The sequence below is a fragment of the Squalius cephalus genome (genome assembly GCF_949319135.1).
Source record: "Squalius cephalus genome assembly, chromosome: 9".
NCBI lineage: Eukaryota > Metazoa > Chordata > Actinopteri > Cypriniformes > Leuciscidae > Squalius > Squalius cephalus.
Window position 1 is genome coordinate 16,627,725 of NC_137130.1, and position 20,767 is coordinate 16,648,491.

General features: G+C 41.1%; 1 protein-coding gene and 1 long non-coding RNA gene across 4 annotated transcripts in view; one reads left to right on the forward strand and one right to left on the reverse strand.

Annotated features, from left to right (window-relative positions):
* The window catches only part of klf7b (Kruppel like factor 7b), a 42,478-nt gene extending 24,024 nt beyond the window's left edge, over window positions 1-18,454 (forward strand). Inside the window, exons 2-4 of one of the 2 annotated variants that reach the window (XR_013822416.1) lie at window positions 4,345-4,954; window positions 9,022-9,775; window positions 10,037-10,369. Coding sequence is in view for 1 of the 2 variants with exons in the window: in XM_079882477.1 (XP_079738603.1) it covers window positions 4,345-4,954; window positions 9,022-9,145; window positions 14,577-14,628 (786 nt within the window). In the remaining variant the exon portion in view is untranslated. Of the gene's footprint in view, window positions 1-4,344; window positions 4,955-9,021; window positions 9,776-10,036; window positions 10,370-14,576 lie in introns of those variants that run through there. The other variant, XM_079882477.1, reaches the window with a different exon arrangement.
* On the reverse strand, window positions 55-19,037 carry LOC307165145. 2 transcript variants are annotated; one of them, XR_013822418.1, is made up of 3 exons: window positions 18,898-19,037; window positions 5,938-6,038; window positions 55-1,129 (listed from the first exon to the last, which is right to left on the reverse strand). It is a non-coding gene; the product is annotated as an uncharacterized lncRNA (long non-coding RNA). The 2 variants fall into 2 exon arrangements; XR_013822417.1 differs by lacking the exon at window positions 5,938-6,038.
* Window positions 19,038-20,767: the final 1,730 nt, after the last annotated feature.

Here is a 20,767-nt window from a genome sequence, read left to right on the forward strand (position 1 = left end):
AATGTCATTGACCTACAGTATATCCCAGTGTTTTCTGTCCTTGTGCTTCTTGACGAGCAGCATACAACCATTTTCTGCAGGTGTCGGGTGCAACACAAATTGTTTGTTGTCCAAATGTTGCAGTTTAGTGAGAGTGACGGGTTGTGTAAAGGCTAGGGCTACATTTTCAGATGCAGTCGTGTCTCCGTAGACTCCTAACAAGTTGCTGACATCTCTTCTGTGAGAGTGAGGTTGCAATGGAAGCGGCCGTTTATTGACTGCGCTTGCTTTGATGGGGAGAATCACAAGCGAGATCAAAAGGAGGTTCAGCAGCCGCTCGGGATCGTACCACACTGATGTTTACTTTTCACATAAGTGCTCTTCTATTGGTTATTAACTGCTTTACTGAGACTCTTTTTCATGTTTTTTTTTTCGGCCCTTTTGTTAGGATGTCTGCTTGTAAGAAATTGTAGTCATTGGTTTTATGGCCACTTGTCAATTGGCCATCCGCACACAGAGGTCTGCAGTAAATCACAAACTGTGATCAGCCCCATGCTGTAACTGTATTGTCTAAATGTCAGGATACCCAGAGTGGGGGTACAGGGGGATGGGACGATGACAGTAGATAAAGTGAAGAGATTCAAGCTTCACTCTAGTGTGTGTGTTTGACAGCTGTTTTCTTCCACACTCACTTCCCCCTCCCCAGACCCCTGTCAGCCTCCCCTCCATTACTCAACCCAACACTCCAGCACCAGGACAGCAGTGACAGCTCCCCTCCCTGAGCTCAGCCAGCGAGGTGCAGGAACCAAACTGAGAGAGCGGTTGAAAAGGCACGCAAGATCCGTGAAATCCTATCCATGACGGTGAGGGCCTCAGATGACTCTGATGTCCACCCTGCTGTGATGATGGTTTATATGTCATCGGGACAGATAGGATATTCCTCCGACTGCAAATTTGCAGGCGGCTTGGTATCTCTCTCGGTGCATGGATAGACACATCCTGGAGGGAGGTCCTTATGGGCTATAGAGTTTCGAAACACTTCCTGAGGTTGATGGCGAGTGTGTGTCACTTGGCACAAGTCATCTCCAAGGGTTCCCGGGTAATTGTTGTGTCATTACAGAGGTAATCGTGCAGCAGATATGGCGCATCCCTAAAAAAATATTTGAAAAAATTTAGATAAATGCATGTGGTGTGCAAACAGGAAAAAAGCCCTTCAATACATGAAGGATACATATTTAGTCTTGCTAGGTCATAAAAGTGTTAATGGCCATGGTGGAATCACATCACCCTGGGAAATTGTTATGAACACTGCAGGGTACGAAATTATGTCATATAGACAGATTTCATCACAAGATCATTGACAACCATTGTGCTTTATGGAACAAAACATTGCTAGAGCTTAGGACATGTGTTGCAGGAAGGAACACCTGGTCTGCTCATATTTCTGCATGACAGCCTATAATCTTTAAATTGTTAGGTGCATCAAAGAACCCTTTTCTTGGGTTCCAATTGACTATGAAAATGTTTCATTATAGGTCCTTCAGATCAGCATATTTTTGGAAAAGAGGAACAATTAAACTCTTCTGGGTTCTTTGAAGCACCATTAGAACCATAGAACTGATTTAGGTTCTCCTGTTCCTACTGAAAAAGCATCTTAAACCAGCCTGCTGGTCTTAGCTGGTCCCATACCCTAGTCAGCCCAGTTTATTGGCTGTTTTAAAGGGGATTTGGGGCACTTTTCAGATGGTCAGCCTAAACTAGCTGAAAACCAAATTGTGCAGACTGTAAAATCAGCCAAGAACATGCTTGGGCTGGTTTAAGATGGCTTTTCCAGCAGGGATGAAAAACTAAAATGTTCTTCTATTGCATTACACTCTATAACCCTTTTGAAATGTTTAGCAGCAGCGCTTGCTACGGTCCTTTTTTTTTTTTTTTAAATAAATATATAAATACAGCACTTTTAACTCAAGTGTTGTTCTTAGTGACTACATCTTACACACATACAAGCACACAGACGCACACATACACACTTAGGCTTCCCATCAGCAAATTAACTGAATAAAGAGCCTCTCTTTGCTGGGTCGTTTGAGTGGCTAATTAGTCATCAGCGCATGCTGTGTGGAGAGAGAGAGAGGAGTGCAGAAGAGAGATCGGTTTTGCATCAAGAGGTAGAACTTCAAACGACATCTGATGAAAGCCAAAATGCTTAATTAAAATCTATTTGTATGAGCGAAAAATCATCATAATTTCAACCTCAAAAAATAGAGAGGGTTCGAAAAAAAAAGCTGTTTTGTTAGATGCGGGTGGAGATATAAACACATTAGTTTAGATAATGTGCCGACTTTATTATCCAAGCAGGGAGCGGAGACAGCGAGAGGAACTGACTCTGAGATTGGCGATAATTTCCCCTTTGTGTCTAACTTGGACTGCATCCACATTTGCTAATAACAGTTTTGCGATTCTCCCCCTCGCCTCTCTTTGCCCGCTCTTTGTCTGACATTGGCTCTTAGCGCTGCATGCGAACCCCCTGGCACTGCATTTATAATAGATGGAGCTCAGTGTGCACAATATAAGCAGGGTATGAAGGGGCTTTCTACACAAGCAGCCCGTCCAGAAGAGTCAAATCACCTCATCTACATTTTCCTTTCTTTTTTGTTCATGTAGTTGCTCTGATGTGTGTGAAAATATAGTGTGCTTATGCCAAGTTTTTTCAACCCTCTGCCATCTCTCAATGGCATGTTGCTTTAAGCTGCATTACATTGAGAATTTATACTTATGCTGCACTGTGCTGATCAATGCAGGTTGGGTATGTCCGCAGAGCATCTATTAAAGTAATAAGGCCTACAAAATGCACAAAAATGGAATAATTCCAATAGGTGCATGATCTCTCTTGGTTGCTAAAATTCCTGCATGCTAAAACATGGCTAAAAAAGCTTCAGTGCATGGATAATTCATGCACTCTCCAGGTAGTGCTCAGAATCATAAATGAATGGAGAGCTGACGGGGAGAGCTTGCAGTGGTGAATTGTAGCTGCTGCAGTGGACTGTGTTTCAGTTATTTTAGTCTTTGTTGAAGGCTCTGCTGTATTGCATAACATGAGTCAAATTGTAGCTATGCTACAGTATTAGTGCCTTTCTTTCAGTGTCACCAGTGAGGTCAGAGAAAGTGCAGAGGAACCATTTGGCTTCAAGTAAATTCAATCAATGTTTCACTTAAGCAGTAGCTGGGATTGAATTGCATTAGAAATGTATCTGATACTGTTTCTAAAAATTTTCTGTGTTTAGTCTGAAACAGTAACCTCAAAGAAATCCCTGCATGCATGCAAGGGTTTATCTCTTTCTAAGGGACCCAATATATTTTCATGTAGTAATATATTTCCATGTATAAAACCCCATTTATACTATGTTAAGTGTGACATTGCAAAAACAACCAATTTTGACCATTTAAAAAAACATTTAGCAGAAATTATTTTAGATAGAAAGTTTTTTGCAGGCGCCCTAATAGCCCCTAAACCTTAGTTTGAAAAACCCCTGCATGCATATACATATTTCAATTAATAGACTAAAAATTGCAGCTTATCAGTAGACAACTAGGAAATAGGAAATAGCTAGGAAATACCATTCATTTTGGACAATTTTTTTTGGTCTGAGCTAAAGGAGATGACAGAATAAGTTAAGATAGGGCATGTACAACAACTGTAATTTACAGCTGGCATGAAGTAAAGAGCTGGAAGGTTTACTCTACTGCCATTTGACTGCCAAAGTGCCTTTACCGCAACACACTGAACAGAACTCTCTAATATCCAAACTGGCCACTGTGACTGGGGAACAATAATGTTAAACCACTGAAAAAGAAACTGCTGAGTGAGCAGTCAGTGAGCCATGATAGTGCTGTCTTTCTCTTCCGACCTCCCTCTGTCTGCCAAAGTATTCATCAGAGGAAAAACCAGAGTGAGGGGAAAGGTATCTTAAGTAATAAGACGGTCATTTCTCGCTCAATAAGCACCGTACAAAATAGCCTACGCTACATAGATAAATACTATTCCCTCAACCGCAGCAAGTGTAATAAAAATTCCACGGATGTTCAACTTCTCTCCCAGAAAATGTTGCCCCTCAGCTGCACTCGAAAAAAATTCTGTGCGAAAGTCTCTATGTAGCAGATGTAGTCGTTTACACTTTCAACAGTGCGACCAACTAAACCAACACCAACTGGAAAAGTGTTGATGCACCACGTGTTTCACTGACATGTTCAGCTGTAACCATGTGTTTTTTCAGACGGTTAGCTTTCCCTTTATAAACATCACTGGACTTAAGAGTATTCTAAGGCTTACTGTCTCATGTTTATGCATTTCTGTTTCTCCTGCAGACATGTCTGGAACTGGAGAGGTACCTACAGACGGAGCCCAAAAGGCTTTCGGAGCTCTTCGACGAGGAGCTTGACTGCCTCCTTACGCCAGCCTTCATGAGGGGAGACAGCGACGAGGACCTGATGGACCCTCTGCTGCCCAATTTATCAGACGAGCCCAGCCCCCCACCTCTACTGGTATCCCTTCCCAAAAACCTCCATGCCCCAGCCAACGCCAAGAGTACCGACGCAGGGCTTAAAGAAGCCAGCGGAGGGGTTAATCCCGCCCAGCTAAACGCAGTCACATCCCTCACGCCACCTTCCTCCCCGGAGTTGGGACGCCATCTTGTGAAGCCCACGCAGACACTTACCGCCACAGCTGATGGCACGCTCACGCTGAAACTGGTGGCCAAGAAAGTGGGACTTGGGGCAGCAAAGTTAGTGGCGACACATTCGCTACCTTCGCCACCAAATCGCGGGGCACAGAGTGACGGTGAAGGAGGCCTGGGAACAGTAGGCGGAGGGGACATCCCGGAAAACAAAAAGAGGGTCCATCGTTGCCAGTTTAATGGCTGTAGGAAGGTTTACACAAAAAGCTCCCACCTAAAGGCACACCAGAGGACACATACAGGTGATTAAATGCTCCAATAACATATGTTTTAACATTTAGCATCACGTATAGCATTTAGCTTTCCTGGAGAAAGGTTTCTGGTTTAGCAAGTCTTACTCGGCATGTAATAAGATGAAGTTTTCAGAGTTCAGAAAATACTATAGAAGGGTCACAAGAGATCTTGTGAAGCTAACTCGATTTTTGCTGCACAGCCCCAAAGCAAAATATCTGTTTTTCTCTCTCCTGCACCTTAATCTCAAACTAAAATGAGCCCAGCCACAGCATTCAAAACCTGCCAGTGCAGTCAGTAATTGCAAGAAGATTGATAGACTGACTGAGCTGAATCTTGTTTCCCAGCTAATTCAAGCTCACACGCTCCGGTGCCGTAGTTGCTGCCCTCTCTCTGAACCTGAGAGCATGTTGCACTCTGCCATGGCCCCGAAACCTACTGTGACAGTGGCCTCAATGTAGCGTATCTGGCCCCTGTGGCCAGCTGTTGACTCGGCAGGTTTCTGTGAGAGCTGGTGGTGCTAATCGCTTTTAGGCTGATTCTAGCGTATAGATGGTGCTTCACTTTTGAAGATCGGGGGAAATAAGCAATAGCAGGAAAAAGGGGAAAATAAAAACCCTAAAGGAACATTTTGGCTTGCTAGCTCATCACATAATGTGTTTATTACAAGACAGACTATTATCTTTAATTAGCTTAAGCCTGCTCTTTCAGTTATCATTTCCGTAGATTACTAAAACAGGGAGATTAAAATTACAATAGGATTTAAGAGAAGCCATGCTCGATGCTAATATTTTTGTTTAGGAGCACTCATGGCCCTGAAAAGTGAATTAAGCATTTCTACAGAATTCATGGGGAAAAAAATATTTTTTTCAGATTGAATATTTTAAGATAACCTGAGAGATGGCATAAAACAGTTACAGGGTTGGCTGATGCCCTTATGAATAATGTTATATATATATATATAACATTATTAAATGTTGAACAGTAGGCTTACCTTATTGGTTGAAAGACAGATGTTGTTAAGCATGCATTAATCAGTTGGTGATAATCCAACAAAGCTCATGACTGGATTTGACAGGACACCCAAAGGGCTACCTAGGAACATCGACATGACCAAATTACAAATCACAAATAATGTCACATTATGATTCACATTATTCTAGTGAGAAAGGAATCTCTGTTGATTTGGATAGAAAACAAAAGAATACAAAAGCATTTAAGGTTAAATGCATTAGGGAGCTTTTATTTTGTTTTAATTGCATTAGGGAGTTTTATTGTATTAATATACACCAATACATCTGACTGGGTGTCAGAAGTCACTTAAGTAATTTTTCACATTCATTTACACTCATAAATGCAGACGTGGAGCCCTGTGGTAATGACATGGTCCTACTTTGCTTTGTCAACAATTTTTGCTGAAGTTAATAGCACATCCCTGAATGGGATTTGGAGGATAAAAATGGGTTAGAATCAGAGAGCTCATTTTGAAATGCAACATGAGCCACTGGAGAAGCCGAAATGAATGGATGATAATTGGGCCCTACCTCTGAAATCTAAACTTCGGAGACAATAATAGCTTACCAGCACTCTGTCCTGAGGAAATGTAATTAACCACACCGTACACACCTAGGACACTGGTGCGAGGGAAGGAGCTTGCCGTTTTGGAGGGGATCCGTTGCTAGGAAACCATATCAAAAGACTGTAATAGGTTGATTATTTGCAGCTCTAGATACCAATTGAAGCTCCAATATGCCAAATCAATCCCACCTTTCCCCTACCCTCTTTGGGTACAGTTGGGGTTGCCAGGCAACTACATCATGCATATCTAAAGCAAGCAATAATTGGTTGGTATTGCGGAGTGTCCATAGGTTGCATACCGACTGAATGGCTCTTTCTGTCTCTTCTCTCCTTTTAACACTCTCTCTCCCTCTCTTGGCTGGTTGCTAGGCGACTCCATCATGCATCCGTGACTCTCCAAGTTATAATTGGCCTGCGTTATGGTTGCCGTGGTTGCAGGTCCAAGCCTGCCTCGCTGCTGTCAGACAGCAAGAGAGGGAACGAAATAAAGAGGCGGAGGAAGGGGGCTACGGCATAAGGAGGGAGCGAGCGCGTGGGGGTCTTTGGCCAATTATTGTGAGTGTAGTGCGAAACATTTGCCGTCTCACACCTGCGGCCCGCCACTCTCCAAATGACACAGAGATGCTCTTCCTGCACACTTGTAGCAGTCACAGACACGAGAGCAGACGTGGCAATATTTTCTCCAACTGATTTTATAAATTGAAAAAGCTCAAGGACAGGCAAACATAATAAAATAAACCTCAAGGCACTTTGACCTACTGTTTGTCTGTGCGCGTCTTGCCTGGCAGAGAAAGATGAGAGATGTCAAAGAAGGCCCGCTGCTTGTTTGCAATATTCCCAGAGGTGAACTAGTGAAAAAAAGGCCAAGTACATTGTATTATATTTAAAAATCCTCTTCTATTTGTCATTGGAAGTCAAGAAATATTTTTATGGGGAATGGAAAGAGGACCTGGTCAGGCCTCTTACTAGTAGTTTTCCTCGTCGCCATTGCCGTGTCATTCTTTATGTTGCATCATAACAGACTTTTAGGACAGACTGAGCAACGTAGTGGTAAACCCGACGTTATGTCATCCGTTACCTCATCTTGCATCATAAAGCGAAAAAACGAGACGGGATAAATAGATGAACATACTTTGATTTCATAACAGTAACAGTGTGCTCATATCAACTGCATACATTTTTGGGGATATGAAATATTGCGAAAGCGAATACCTTCCACTTTCCCCACATCTAACTGGATCATATTTTCCTTACAAAAGGAAAAAAGAAAATAACAGCCTGTAGTCATTTCCATTCCCTCTATGATTTTCTTCATCAGTTTCCAGAGTCCAATTTCTGTTGGTCCAGGCTTGTTAGTATAGTCTTTCAAGTAAGGCAGGTTTAGTAGGATTGTTAATGACTAATCATTCATTGATTAACCATCAATAATCAAAAATCAAAAATCAATAACCTGCCTACTGCATCTGTCTGAACTTCCATCCTTCCATCTGTCTATCTGTTCATCTATTCATCAGTCTATTGGTCTATCTATCTAGTCTGCCTATCTACCTTTAACTATCTAAACTTTTTTTTTTAATTATATTACATTTGATTCAACAATCAACTATGAAAATCACCATCCCTACTTAGTGAGTTTAGACATGTGGTCGGAACCAATTTAGTGAACTATTTCCAATGGAGAAACAACCACTTTATTCTGGTTAGGAAGATTGGTGCACACAGCGTTTGCTGGAGTAGCTGGCAGCTCTTGTACTGTGAATATGGCATTGTTTCCCATTAAGCGTCATTAAGACCCCAATTATCATTACCACCTCCAGATCTGAATCCATGCCATCAACACCCTCCCCATTCCCACCCAGGCCCCAGGCTGAAGCCAGTTCTGTTCCCCAGGAACACTGCCACTGTGCTGGGACCCTCTCTTCGGGTGTTGAAACCCCCCTTCCTCCCTCACTCATGGCCATATTTTGAATTTGAGGCATAAAAGTACAGCATGTGGAACAATTGGTTTCTCCTTTCCCATCTGTTTAACTTCATTTGAATTTCAGAGCTCAATGGGAGGGTGAAGAACATTTAGCACAAATGGCTTCATTTTGGATACTTGACTTTGGGTTATGAATTCATTCTGTTATGGTGACTGAGCACATTTAAGCAGCCTCACTTCAATTTAAAAACAGATGGAAAAACTCTTTGATCAAATACATTTTTGTTTCTGAAAACGATCACCTCCATATATTGAGAAGGCAACATTTTTTACTATTGAGAATACAGGAGGTTTGGGCTACAGACATGTGATTGGTCGACTGGGAGAAAAAGCAGCAAATTTGATTGGCTGGCTGGGATGTGTGATTGAGAGAAACAGTAATGAATGATGTTGATAATGGAACTGCTGACGGTGCTCACAGTGGCACATCGGCTGCCTCGCTCCAGAGGTACACCATCTGTGTACAGGTGTGTGTGAATGGTAAAGCATGGATTAAATGATGTGTGTTTGTGCATGCAGGTGAGAAGCCTTACAAATGCTCCTGGGAAGGCTGTGAATGGCGTTTCGCACGAAGCGACGAACTGACAAGGCACTACCGCAAACACACTGGTGCCAAACCTTTCAAGTGCAACCACTGCGACAGGTAAGAGACACTGCAAATCCTGCAAAGCTAGCTCACAATAAATGCATACGCTCATTTAACCCTTTTTTAATTCTTTAACACTCCTACACATTCAGTAGTCCACAGTCCTCAAGTGCCCATAAACAAATTCCTTTAGCTATGAGACTAGAAGACCAAACTCTCTCCCTCAAAAAAAACCCTCCCTTTGCTCTTGTTTTCTCAAATTCTCTCTGATGGCATGCACATACCAAAACTGCATCAGGCTCATTGGAAGTTAGTACAGGCCCAGTTCCCTGCTGAATAACTCATTCACAGTCTGGTCCTGTGATACCCATTACTGAATTACTGTGAATATCTCATGCTCGCATCCTGTTCCACTTTCCTCCGTCCTCCCTTCGGTACAGCATATTCCCACACTGTGGCTTGAGTGCAGGGAGAAAGAGAAGTTAAAGGCATGGGTGTGCATTCCAAGGTAAGAGAGTTACACAACAGTAATATAAAAGAGCTGGGTAGAGGCACAGGAAGAAATGGATGCACGTAGAGCTACAGAGGAAAGACACAGCATATTTGATGAGTTTGTTTTGTGTTGTGTTTTTTTTTAATCACAATACTTGCATGAACTGTTAATTAAACTTATGGAAACTGCTCCTGGTGAATAGAATGAACTACATGCAAATCATTCCCAACTAAAACACGATGTGCCAGTTACGTGGTTTATTGGTACTTTACTTTTATTTCATTACTTACTAATTAACAACAACGTTGACGTATATTGCACGCGCTAATGCAGCAATGAGTGCTGTATATCTCTTCACTATACATCAACGTTGTTGTTATGTTGTTAATAAATAAGTCATGAAATAAAAGTAAAGTTGCCAATAAACCACGAAACTAGCACGTCGTGTGTTTTAGTTGGGAATGATTTGCATGCAGTTATTCTATTCATCAGGAGCAGTTTCCATACGTTTCATTAACAGTTCATGTAAGTATTGTGATTTACCATGGTGACTGTTGTTTCTGTAACCCCAAAATGCCACTTTTGTCCATTTATAACTCATACCAACTTACCAACTCTATTGTATTAACAAAAACGAGTTTGGGACTGCCATTTAATAGCTATACCTTATAGGCCTACTGTTTAGCCATCAGTAGTAATTTTCTTACAATGTGTGTGTGTGTGTGTGTGTGTGTGTGTGTCAACAATATGAAATAAAATTGCTTGTTTTTTTAAAAACAAATATTCCTAAAAAAAAAAAAAAAAAAAAATGGGTCATGGCTTAATTACCATGGGACCCACAAGTTGAGAACCACTATTTTTAAAGTATGCATGATTAGAATTGGTGTGTCCGAAAAAAAATAATGTACTTGCCTGGATGGTTGCCCAGGCTGACTGAAACGGTTTAGGGCAGCCATAACTTTTTCTGACCAATGGGAGACAACTGAGTGTCCAAGAAACCTGCTTGAAAATAGTACATTTTGTAATTTTGTTTAGTTATGCTAGTGGCACAGAAAATACACATTCAGTAGTAATGAACTTTAAGTTAAGTGCAAATGGAAACAGTACACAACAAGTTGTCTGTGGACTAAATACTGACTTTGTACTCAAACATTCTGACCACTGAATTTTCCATGAATTGTTCAGGATAGTGATTACACTCACAAAGAGCAATTTTACTGCAAACAAAATATTTCAGAGCTGAGTATAAATATATTTATATTTCTGTTAAACACCAAGTCATGGAGAAAGTCATAGAAATGTCTAGTCTGGAAATCACAACTTCACCTCATGACTGTGGGAACCCAGTTTAAATCTTACAGGCTATATTTTAGCCAAGTCAAGTCAAGATTGTTTCCAAGCAGCTTTACAGTGATAATTGGAAATTAATGCAACAAAGATTATTTTGGCTGTACAACAGCTCTAGAAGAAAGTCAAGTGCGCGCACACACATGTGATGCAGAGGCAGCATGGTGAACGTGTGTTGGCGTTGGTGATAAAGAGGTGAAGAGACACAGAAACAGCAGAGAAAAAGGGAGATTTGCATTAGCATGGGGAGAAAGAGTGATAGCCTGTCAGGTGACAGTATTAGGAAGCTGTCACTCGGGCCTGGCATGCGGGCAGCAATTACACAGTGGAGGCCGCGTGCCCACTGAGCCAGCTCCAGGTGGAGGCACAATTAGACACGGCTCCCTGTCTCGCCGTCGGCATCAAACCAACCTTGCCGCAGCCTTTTGAAAGTTGTCCATTGAACATTTCTCTGCTGCTCCATCACAATGAAGCTCCACTGATCCCAGCGGACAAGTTGCGGCTGGGACGGCCTCTGTTCTGCAGACTGCTGCCGACACCTGAACAGCGCCGTTTTCCCTCAGGCTCAGCCAAGCACGTGAACTCTCTGGGGGAAGGCATGGGGAAATCTGTGTCCCTACACTCATTACTCAGTGTTTGGCAGCTATTGCATGACAAAAGGAGGAGGAGCCGGCTTGGATAAGCAAATCTACATTGACAATTCTTTCTCCCTGATGTCAGGTATAAACAAGGGCATCTTCTGAAGTTGAAGTCTAGCCTAAGCAATTTAGTTCCGCTGCAGAATCCCACACACAGATCCCCATCTTTCCCTGGGAAGCATTTATAAATTGAGCCCTCCTGTTATTAACTTTTAATACTAAACCTTGAAGAACCTTTCGGGAAAGCACATCCATTTTTGGTTGTGCATTGAATTATGGGTGTATAAAGAATGGAAAAACTATTACAAATGTGAACAGTGATGCTGCTGAAATGTGAAAGTGTCCTTGTGCAGCATTATTACTCTTGACTGGGATAACAATAAAGAATAATGTGTAGCAATGGCACAAGGAGACAGTATCTATTGTCTGATGGCAGAAAGGATGCCTAGTTGAATCTGGATGGAATAAGCCAGGGGCTAAAGGTGATTCTGAGTGTACACTGTTGAAAAGGTGTGCAAAACTGCCCATTATGGTCTTCAATTTTGCAACTGACCTCTTCTCTGGCACTGCCTCCAGTCAGTTCAGGGCGAGTCCCATTACAGATTTTTTTTAATTGTATTTAAATAGTCTTACTAAACAAAGGCAGCTGCAGACATGTGGCAACACCATTAGATATTAGAATAGAACAGTCAATACATAATACAGCATTTCTTCCATGATTTTTGGCATAGTGCCAGACATGTGCATCCGTCTTAAGTTACAGAGATAGTTACTCTGAGGCAACCTGAGGATAGGAGTCTTGCTCACGTCCACAACAGTGATTAAGAATTCAGTTTAAGAATTAAATGAAAAACCAGTGCTGACCAAAATTACTGATGCCAAACTTAGGTAACTTTTAGGGTATATTTAAAAAAAAAAAAAAAAAAAGCCTTAACATTTTTTCACATTATCTAGAAGATAAAACAAGATTTGGAACAGCATGAGCCGTGGTATTTCTCTCAGCTAGGTGTAATTACACAGAGTGTGTTACCATCACAATGGGTTATGAGAAGCTACAGTCAAGGGCAGTCTAACAGTAAATACAGTCAGCCAACACACACAGTCATACTGTCTCACAGTCACACACACACAAGTGTATTGGGCATCATTAATCCTGCCTAATCAAGCACAGCCCCCTGTTGGGTGTTGAGAGGGGTTGAGTGAGAGGTGGGGGGAGGGGTTATGAGATCTAAGGGTGTGCCAGCTGGTGTAGCAGCCACTTACAGTGAGTCACAGGACCATCTGTCCAGTCGCTCTACCCTACCTCCACACACACACACACACACACACACCCATACACATATTTACACCTAGATCAATGCAAATCACAAACAAAAATTTACCCGAGTGTAATACAATACAATCATCAGGCTCTGCAAAAAAATTCACATACCTGAACAAAAGTGAAATGTATATATGTCATTCACATAATGCAAATCCACAGATGATGATTGGTCATTACTGCAGTCTAGCTGTATTTTAGTAAACAATAAAAGAAATAAAGAAAACGTGTCTTGGCTGCTACTGGGGTGCTGGAAATGGTCAGGTATATATGCTTATTTTGTCAAGAAAAAAGAAAAAATAACCACCCACATTTTCAGTGGCCTTCGTTCTGAACACTTTTCCCCAATTAAAAAAAAATCCTCAATAAAAGCAAACCAACAAATAGACAAATCACAAAATTACACATTATAATTTGAAGTAAATAAATAAGTATGGCGGGGGGATACATTTATATGGTTTTGTTTTTATGAGGGAATGAACTACAATCCCCAAATTCTTTTTGATTTGTAGTCATTGGTTATGCACATAATATACAGTATGTCAATTAATTGCAATATTTGAGCTTTTTTTGTTTAACTTCAAAGATCATGGTAGGTCTGTCTTGAAAGGTTTCTATGGAATCATTAAAAAAATTCTCTATGGAGAAAAATGTATGGGATTGTTACTTCTAAAACCCAGCTTTTGCCTTCTATAGACCGCAAGGCCTCATTGGGCATACAGGTATGACTGACCATTGGAAGTCCGTTTGAAAGATTTTCCTTGAAGGACCAAAGAGAGAAAGAGAGAAAATACTAAGAGAATGATTGTACATTTGTTCAATGTTCAGAACAGAATTCTGCGAAGCAACAGGGGAAAACCAAAAACTGTCAGACTGAGATATAATGTAGAAAAACCAACTGTGTCTACCTGTATATACACACACCGTCCTCCCACCCCATTTTGCATCTTGGCTGCTTCCCATCCAAAAAGCAACAGCGGATTTAACACTGTGGCTCTTGACTAATTAATAATGGATACAGCCAGAGGCAAAATGAAATTATAATTCTCTACTCCTTTTCAACTCTCCAAGTTTTTATTCATTCCAGTTAAGATTCACTTTCAACACTTTTTTGGCTGTAATACAGTAATCCTTATAGCCATATAAATGTAGAGTAGAAATGGCATCGCAACACCATATTTTCTAAGCACGGTTATGCATTGCTCCTACCAGCAGTGGTTACATGTGAGCTTAATTGATGATGACACAAAAAAGCCCATGGCCCACTACGAGAAACCAACCGCTATGACTCAAGTGCTACATAACTAATGCAGTCGCACAGTTTAAACAATACCATTTCACCTCCAGCCTCGAAATAATTTCCTAATTCAAACGGGCTCGCTGTGATTTGTGGTCGCACTCCCAAAAAAATATTTATTGCGCAAGGCTCAGCACAGACTTTTCTGCTAACTGCATTGGCAAGCTATGCGTTCAAAACGATCTGTCACCAGTTTTAGAGCAAAAAGCTGGCTATGGTTTTTTTTTGGGTTTTTTTTCAAACGCCAAATGTTGTTTTCTCTGTTCCATCTGCAAAGCTGCCACACATCTTCCAAGAAACTTAGATCGTGGCCCTCTTTAGCGCAATCTGTGTCAATAAATGTGTTTCCTTGAGTGATTCCAAGCTAAGTCTCTCTCTTTCTCTCTTTACAGATGTTTTTCCAGGTCTGATCACTTGGCTCTGCACATGAAGCGACATATCTAAGGCCGAGGGAGACGGGATAGAGAGAGTGAGAGAAAAAGAGTGAGAACGAAGAGAAGAACATGTGTGCACCGCCCATTCGGGAACATTCACAACAGACTTTGGGTGCACATGAGGGGTCTGGCCGCAAACGTCACCAGGAGGAACATGCGAGGCAGCGTGGGCAAGCGTTGTTGGATTCTACACACTCTCAAGACCGTACAAAAGCCTTTTCATCAGTGATTAGCCATGCCTTACTGAGCGTTAGCTTGGAGGTCAGACACTGCCAAACACCACCTTTTTTTTTTTCTCATTCTCTTTTTGTACAGTAACTTACCACTAGCATGGGACAGTAAACTGAACGCTACATGTACAAAATCGAAACGCACATGTCATTCATCACGTAACATAATCCTACTAGAGAATCAACGTTCATTGTACATTCTGGAACTTCCTTTTTCTTTTTCCAAGGACACATCCCAATTACCAACCTGCAGCTATGTCGTATACAGCAAGCAACCAAACACGGAAAACAACATTGCCAATACGTTCGGAGGAGTGACCAATGGAAGTAGCGGCCAAACGCAACGCACGGCCCCCGAAGCAGTCTCTGCACGGGAAAAATTAAAAACAAAAAATACGGCAACGCTCAGGATGTGTGCTGATTTCTTGTACTCCTTCGCTCAGGAGCGAACTCTTCTCTGCTCTTCACACCCGTCACCTCACGGGCGACCGAAATGATGCGCAGCGACACTTTCTTGCCTTTGTTTTTTTTTTAAAGACTGTTAAAAAGATGGTTTGTTTTCCTTCTGTGCTGAAATGTCTTAAACTTCTGAAAAGTGAAAACTTACTTTGTGAACACAAGCATAAATGTGCACATACGGGCAACGGGGGGGAACTGTGAGCCCTTCTCAGTATGCACAAGGTTCAGTGGCTGCTATCTGGCACTGAAACGTAACATTGGAAGCATAAGACAGGAACAGAAACCCCCAGAAAAGTTTGAAACTGCTGGCTTGGTATGAAAGGACAGAAGTCTTCTATTTTTCATTTTGCTTTGCTCAGACTTGATCCGGGAAAAGTGAACCAGAGTGCGTCGGCACGGACCTTGTGTGATGCTCTTGACACTGGAAAGAGTTATTTTGCTTTGTGTTGATTCTGGCACCCATGTAAGAACATAGTAGTCTGGTGCACTGGAGGAGACCAATGAAGGAGACGTTATGGCGGGGAGGGACAGCTGGCAGGATGTTTGACTCTCAGATTGGAGCACCTGCTGGGATAAGGATCCAAAAGAACTCAGTGGCATCAGCCCAGACAAACTTTGCCTGTTTCGTATCCATTGTCTGCACTGATTTTTTCAATGTTCTCTGTGCTTTTTTTTCATACAGTCAAAAAAAAAAAAAGCTCAAAAACAAAACAAAAAAAGCATAAAAACAAAAAAACAACTTGGAGGGTAAAAAAGCAGAAAACAAAAAAAAATACATTAAAAAAAACTCTTTCACACAGACACGCACCACAATGCAGACAGAATGGTTTCATTGCTCATGGCTTTTTCCTGAGAAAAACGCAAGAAGAAAAAAAAGCAGAACAATAATTACCAAGTTAATGAACAGCATTAAAACGAAACACTGCATGGCAGCCTCTTTCAGACAGACACACGCACTCGCACACATACATGCGCAGCTTGCCTCTCAGCATTATTTGTTTTTGCACCGAAATCTTCACAGCAGGGTTTTAGCAATTGTTGTTTTGTAGGATTGCGTTCCATCCAGACGTCAGACGTTAAATCGAGAACTTGTTGATACACTCGAGTAAATTCTGCTAAACCGGGCCTAGGTCTAGCTCTGTGTTAACAATCAGCTTCCAAAATAGCGGGTACAAAAAAATATATCATCGTTCCCAAGGTTGTGAAGCCTGTCATGGCGTCGCAATCAGGACGTTACCCTGCCGACCCTCCTCTTCTGCATTGATTTAATGGCTGCAAGGGTGGAGGGGAGATTGAAAGCCATTATGATTCAGCGGTAACATGTTCGTAGTCATCACAGACTCTACTAAATAATCCCAGATTATCCCTCAGGGGACTTCCAGAGCTTAACGTTCGATACCGAAACTCTCAGTGCAGAACTGCCTAAGACTGAAGGGTTGGTGCCTTTCTCTTGGTTTGAGTCCTGCTGAAGGCAGCTCTTCTATCACACATACACACACATACACAGACTTACACACACACACCATCACCTCGGTTTGACCACAACTACAAGTTTGATTTTAGTTGCCATTTTCAATTGATTTCCTTTTATTTCCAATTCATTTTCTCCATTGAAATGCAAAGTCATGCCAAATTTTTGACAAAATAGGGGATGAATTGGTTCATCTCCATTAATGTACAATCAGTTGTGGTTCGTGGCACTTTTTCCGCGAGAAGCGGCCCATATATGTGACGATTGTATGTATGAGTTTCTGTAAAGCAAGCGAGCAGGATGTATTGCTATAGTGTCATAAAAACGTTGTCTAATGTCCCACAATTCAACAAATGGGGCAACTATCGACGGTGTACAGCATTCTACATGTTACATCAACTATAAAGTTTCGAAAGGGTTCAATTTCCGTTTTACTCACATATAGCAGTGGTGAAAAGCTACATTTGTTTCACACTGCTCTGCTCTCCTGTTTTTGCTCCCTGACAAAGCGACGATTCCCCTTATTCCTTTAGTCACCATATGGGATATAACAGAAGGAATGCAGAGACCAAAAAAACGTGTCATATCATTTTCTTTGACACTGACAAGCAATGAAGCCAGTCTTCAAGTTAACACTTAAGATATACATATAAATATTGTCTGTTTAAACACAGTGCAAAGCAACGTTAAATGCAAAATTACAAACAAAAATCCCTTCTTTTGCCAACATGCTCCAGACGTTACTAAATTCAAATGTAATAGGCCAATCAGATTCATTAGCAGGCAACATGCCGTACATATCCCCTCACATATCAAGTGCCATTTAAGACCCCCGATATCTCACTCTCAGAACGACAGCAGCGGTCCAGTCAATTGCACAGGCGTCTGATGCATACTTTGCCCAAAGAATTACGCATTTGCAAATAAACTGCTGGGTGTTGAAAGAGAGAACGAAGAATTTTGTGTTCGACTTTATTCTCACAGTATCTCTTCTGCCCTTCACCAGCTTCCTATGATTTGTTCTTTAATGTCTAGGTGATCATTGGCTTGGTCTTGAGTATGTGTGCTTGTAAAATATGGTTTGAATGCAAAGTTGAGGATGAGTTTAGAACCTAGCCGTGAAATTGAAACAGCGAATTAGTCGCATCGGTTCTAGTGCTTCTATAGTCAGTGCAGGTCACGCATGTCTTTAGAAATCACCATCCAGGCGATCGTTTTTAAAACGATTGTTTACGTAAGTCCTAACACGATTTTAGCTGTACAGAAGACCACCTTATCTACTGCGAGTTATCCGTACGGAGATAATGCTGTGGCTGAGTGTTTTACACGACAGTAAGAATGTTTGAAAACATTCTAAGGGAACAAATTTGAAGTGTACTAGATATGCGCACTCTTCCAGAGAAGCTCCCTTCCCAAGCCGTTTGCTTTGTTGCTTCAAAGAGGCTTTTGGCAGCTTAAATTTTATACAAAAAGATGCTTGAAACATCACAAGGGGATTTTATGATAAATGGTCAGAGGTGACAACTTTTTCATTTTTATTGTCCGTATTGGAACATTTCACTGCATAACTAACACACGTCATTGTTACCGCTAGCTTAGTCTGTTTAAATGACACTGCTGTCGATTGTCTACATAACATTTAGTGGCATTTCAAGATGCACTTATCACAAGATCATGGGAACGATTCATACTTCAGCTTCTTAGATAAAGCTTGTAGGTTCATGGCACAACATTAATTGTCTTTTTTGGTCAACAATGCATTAAAATAAAGTCTGCTTACTCTGCTATTCTGCGTATACACTCAAATACTCATCCATATAGTTCCCAGTCACTCGTTTGACTTGAGATATACTGCATCTTGAAGTGCATCTGTATCCGTGTTTGTCCGAACTTGATATGTCAGTACGTAAGGTTTTCACCAGGTCTTTCCCTTTGGCTTTTTGTGTTCCTCACCTCCCACCCCATCTATCCCACCCTGCACCTGCAGAACCACGGTCACTTCCTGAAAGCGCCGTCACTTCAGTTTCATCCTGCAGTTATGTTACCAGCTGTCAGCAATCTTTTACCTATGAATGTCCCTAGACATCACTAACCAGGGAGCAACCGGCCAACAACAGACCTCAAAGCTTTTACAGGTGCTCTCTCTCTCTCTTATCCAAACATGGATCTTTCAGACGGCCTCCAGTTGGTAGAGCAGGTACAAGTCTGAAAAAGAAAAAAGAAAACAGAACAGTTATGTGCCATCTTGATTTATCTGTATGGAAGTAGGACGACATTTTGCCATATGTAGGCTGAAGCATGTAGTTTCTCGCTAGAGCAGGGACCCTCATATTCACTGTCCTCTCTTTCCCTCGCCACATCACTAACACTCCACCCCCTCACTTCCTGTAATCTTCACACTCTTCCTCTCCGTTTTTTTTTTCTATTCTGTTCTTTCCTTGTGTGTTTTTGTTTATTGGTTCTTTTGCTGTACAAAGTGTTTAAAATATTATTATTTGTATGATATAATGTTAGTATGGTAATGTTCTTTATTAAGGAAGAAGATGAAATTTATTTTTGTTACTGGTCTGTTTCATAATTCTTTTTTAAATTGGTATTGTAAGATATCTATGCAAGAACTGTTCAGTGGAGCATTTTTATTTAAGAATGTAATAAGTGTAATAAATGGTAGAATCTGAATACCCCAGACTGACGTTTTCTGTAACCAGAAAGAAGAAATATCACTTTGACAGCGAGTGAGAGCAAGACGCTGTCTTTTCATAGCCTTTCATAACCTTTTGGTGCAGTGCTTTCAAATAGTCAAGACTCATTAAGAGACAATTTTTGTCCCAGAAATCACCACATTGTGACAATGGCTCTGTGTACACTGGCTTAAAATGACTTTTTTTGTGTGTCCACGGTTCATTGGAATTGGAAAGCCGAACACCATCACCAACAGAAGCGCTGTGAAGGTCAAAGACTATCACACTTTGTTTGCAGATATATATTGTTGTATATCTGAATTTAAACAAGCAGCGATTTTACCGTTGTGCACAGCAATAAATAAATAAATTAAAATTTAATTAAATAAATAAAAATAAACAAAATTATGAATGAAATAAAAATAATACATTATACTATATTTTTTTTAAATAAATAAAATAATTCCATCAAGAAGGCAATTTCTGGTTGCTGCATTAATAGTTTGCGCAATCAGTATTTAAATTTTATATGAACTTAAATGCTTGTAGGCCCAAGTAAATAACAAGTGCTTGTATTTCTGAAATACACTTTTTCCTGCAACTAAAGAAGACCTGTATCCCCATCCTTTGATGAGAGCGGCCCACAAAGGTCCTCTATGATACAGTTTACTCAACCATAAAAATATGTCCCACGGCCTGAGAATTTTACCAACAGCCCTGCAGGTGTGTGAATAGCCATTTTACAATGACTAAAGACTCATCCAATCGGATTTTCAAGCCAGAACTATCCATTTTATACCTCGATTTTTATTACAAATTAATGACCCTCCCTCCCAAACTTCTCTCTACGGGCCACTTTGTGCATCACATCCTTTAATTAGTCGTCACAGGGCTGCCAATGACTAAGCCACCATTTAGAAACTCGTACCCATGACTCAAGGATTAAAAGGGCTAATCGAATAACTAATGGTTAATTAGAGAGTAATTATGTGAAAGAAAAGGTACTTCTAGCGCACATTCTCACAGCCATGTAAATGTCTTCCAGTGAGATTTCCTCCATCAGCTTCGCTCTATTATAGCTGATGCTGGTAATTGAAATTCATATTGTCATCGCCTCAAACCAAGAGCAAATGTGATATTTATGCGTCATCCACCTCCTGATGCAAGCCTTACTCCTGACAGACACTCAAACGCCAGTACGTTTCATTTCACCCCGATACACGGCACATCTGGTGTCAACTGTGAGTAGACCTAAATCCAATTAATTGCATTGTTAATTTGTAGGAATAGACGTGTCAGTGACTGCTG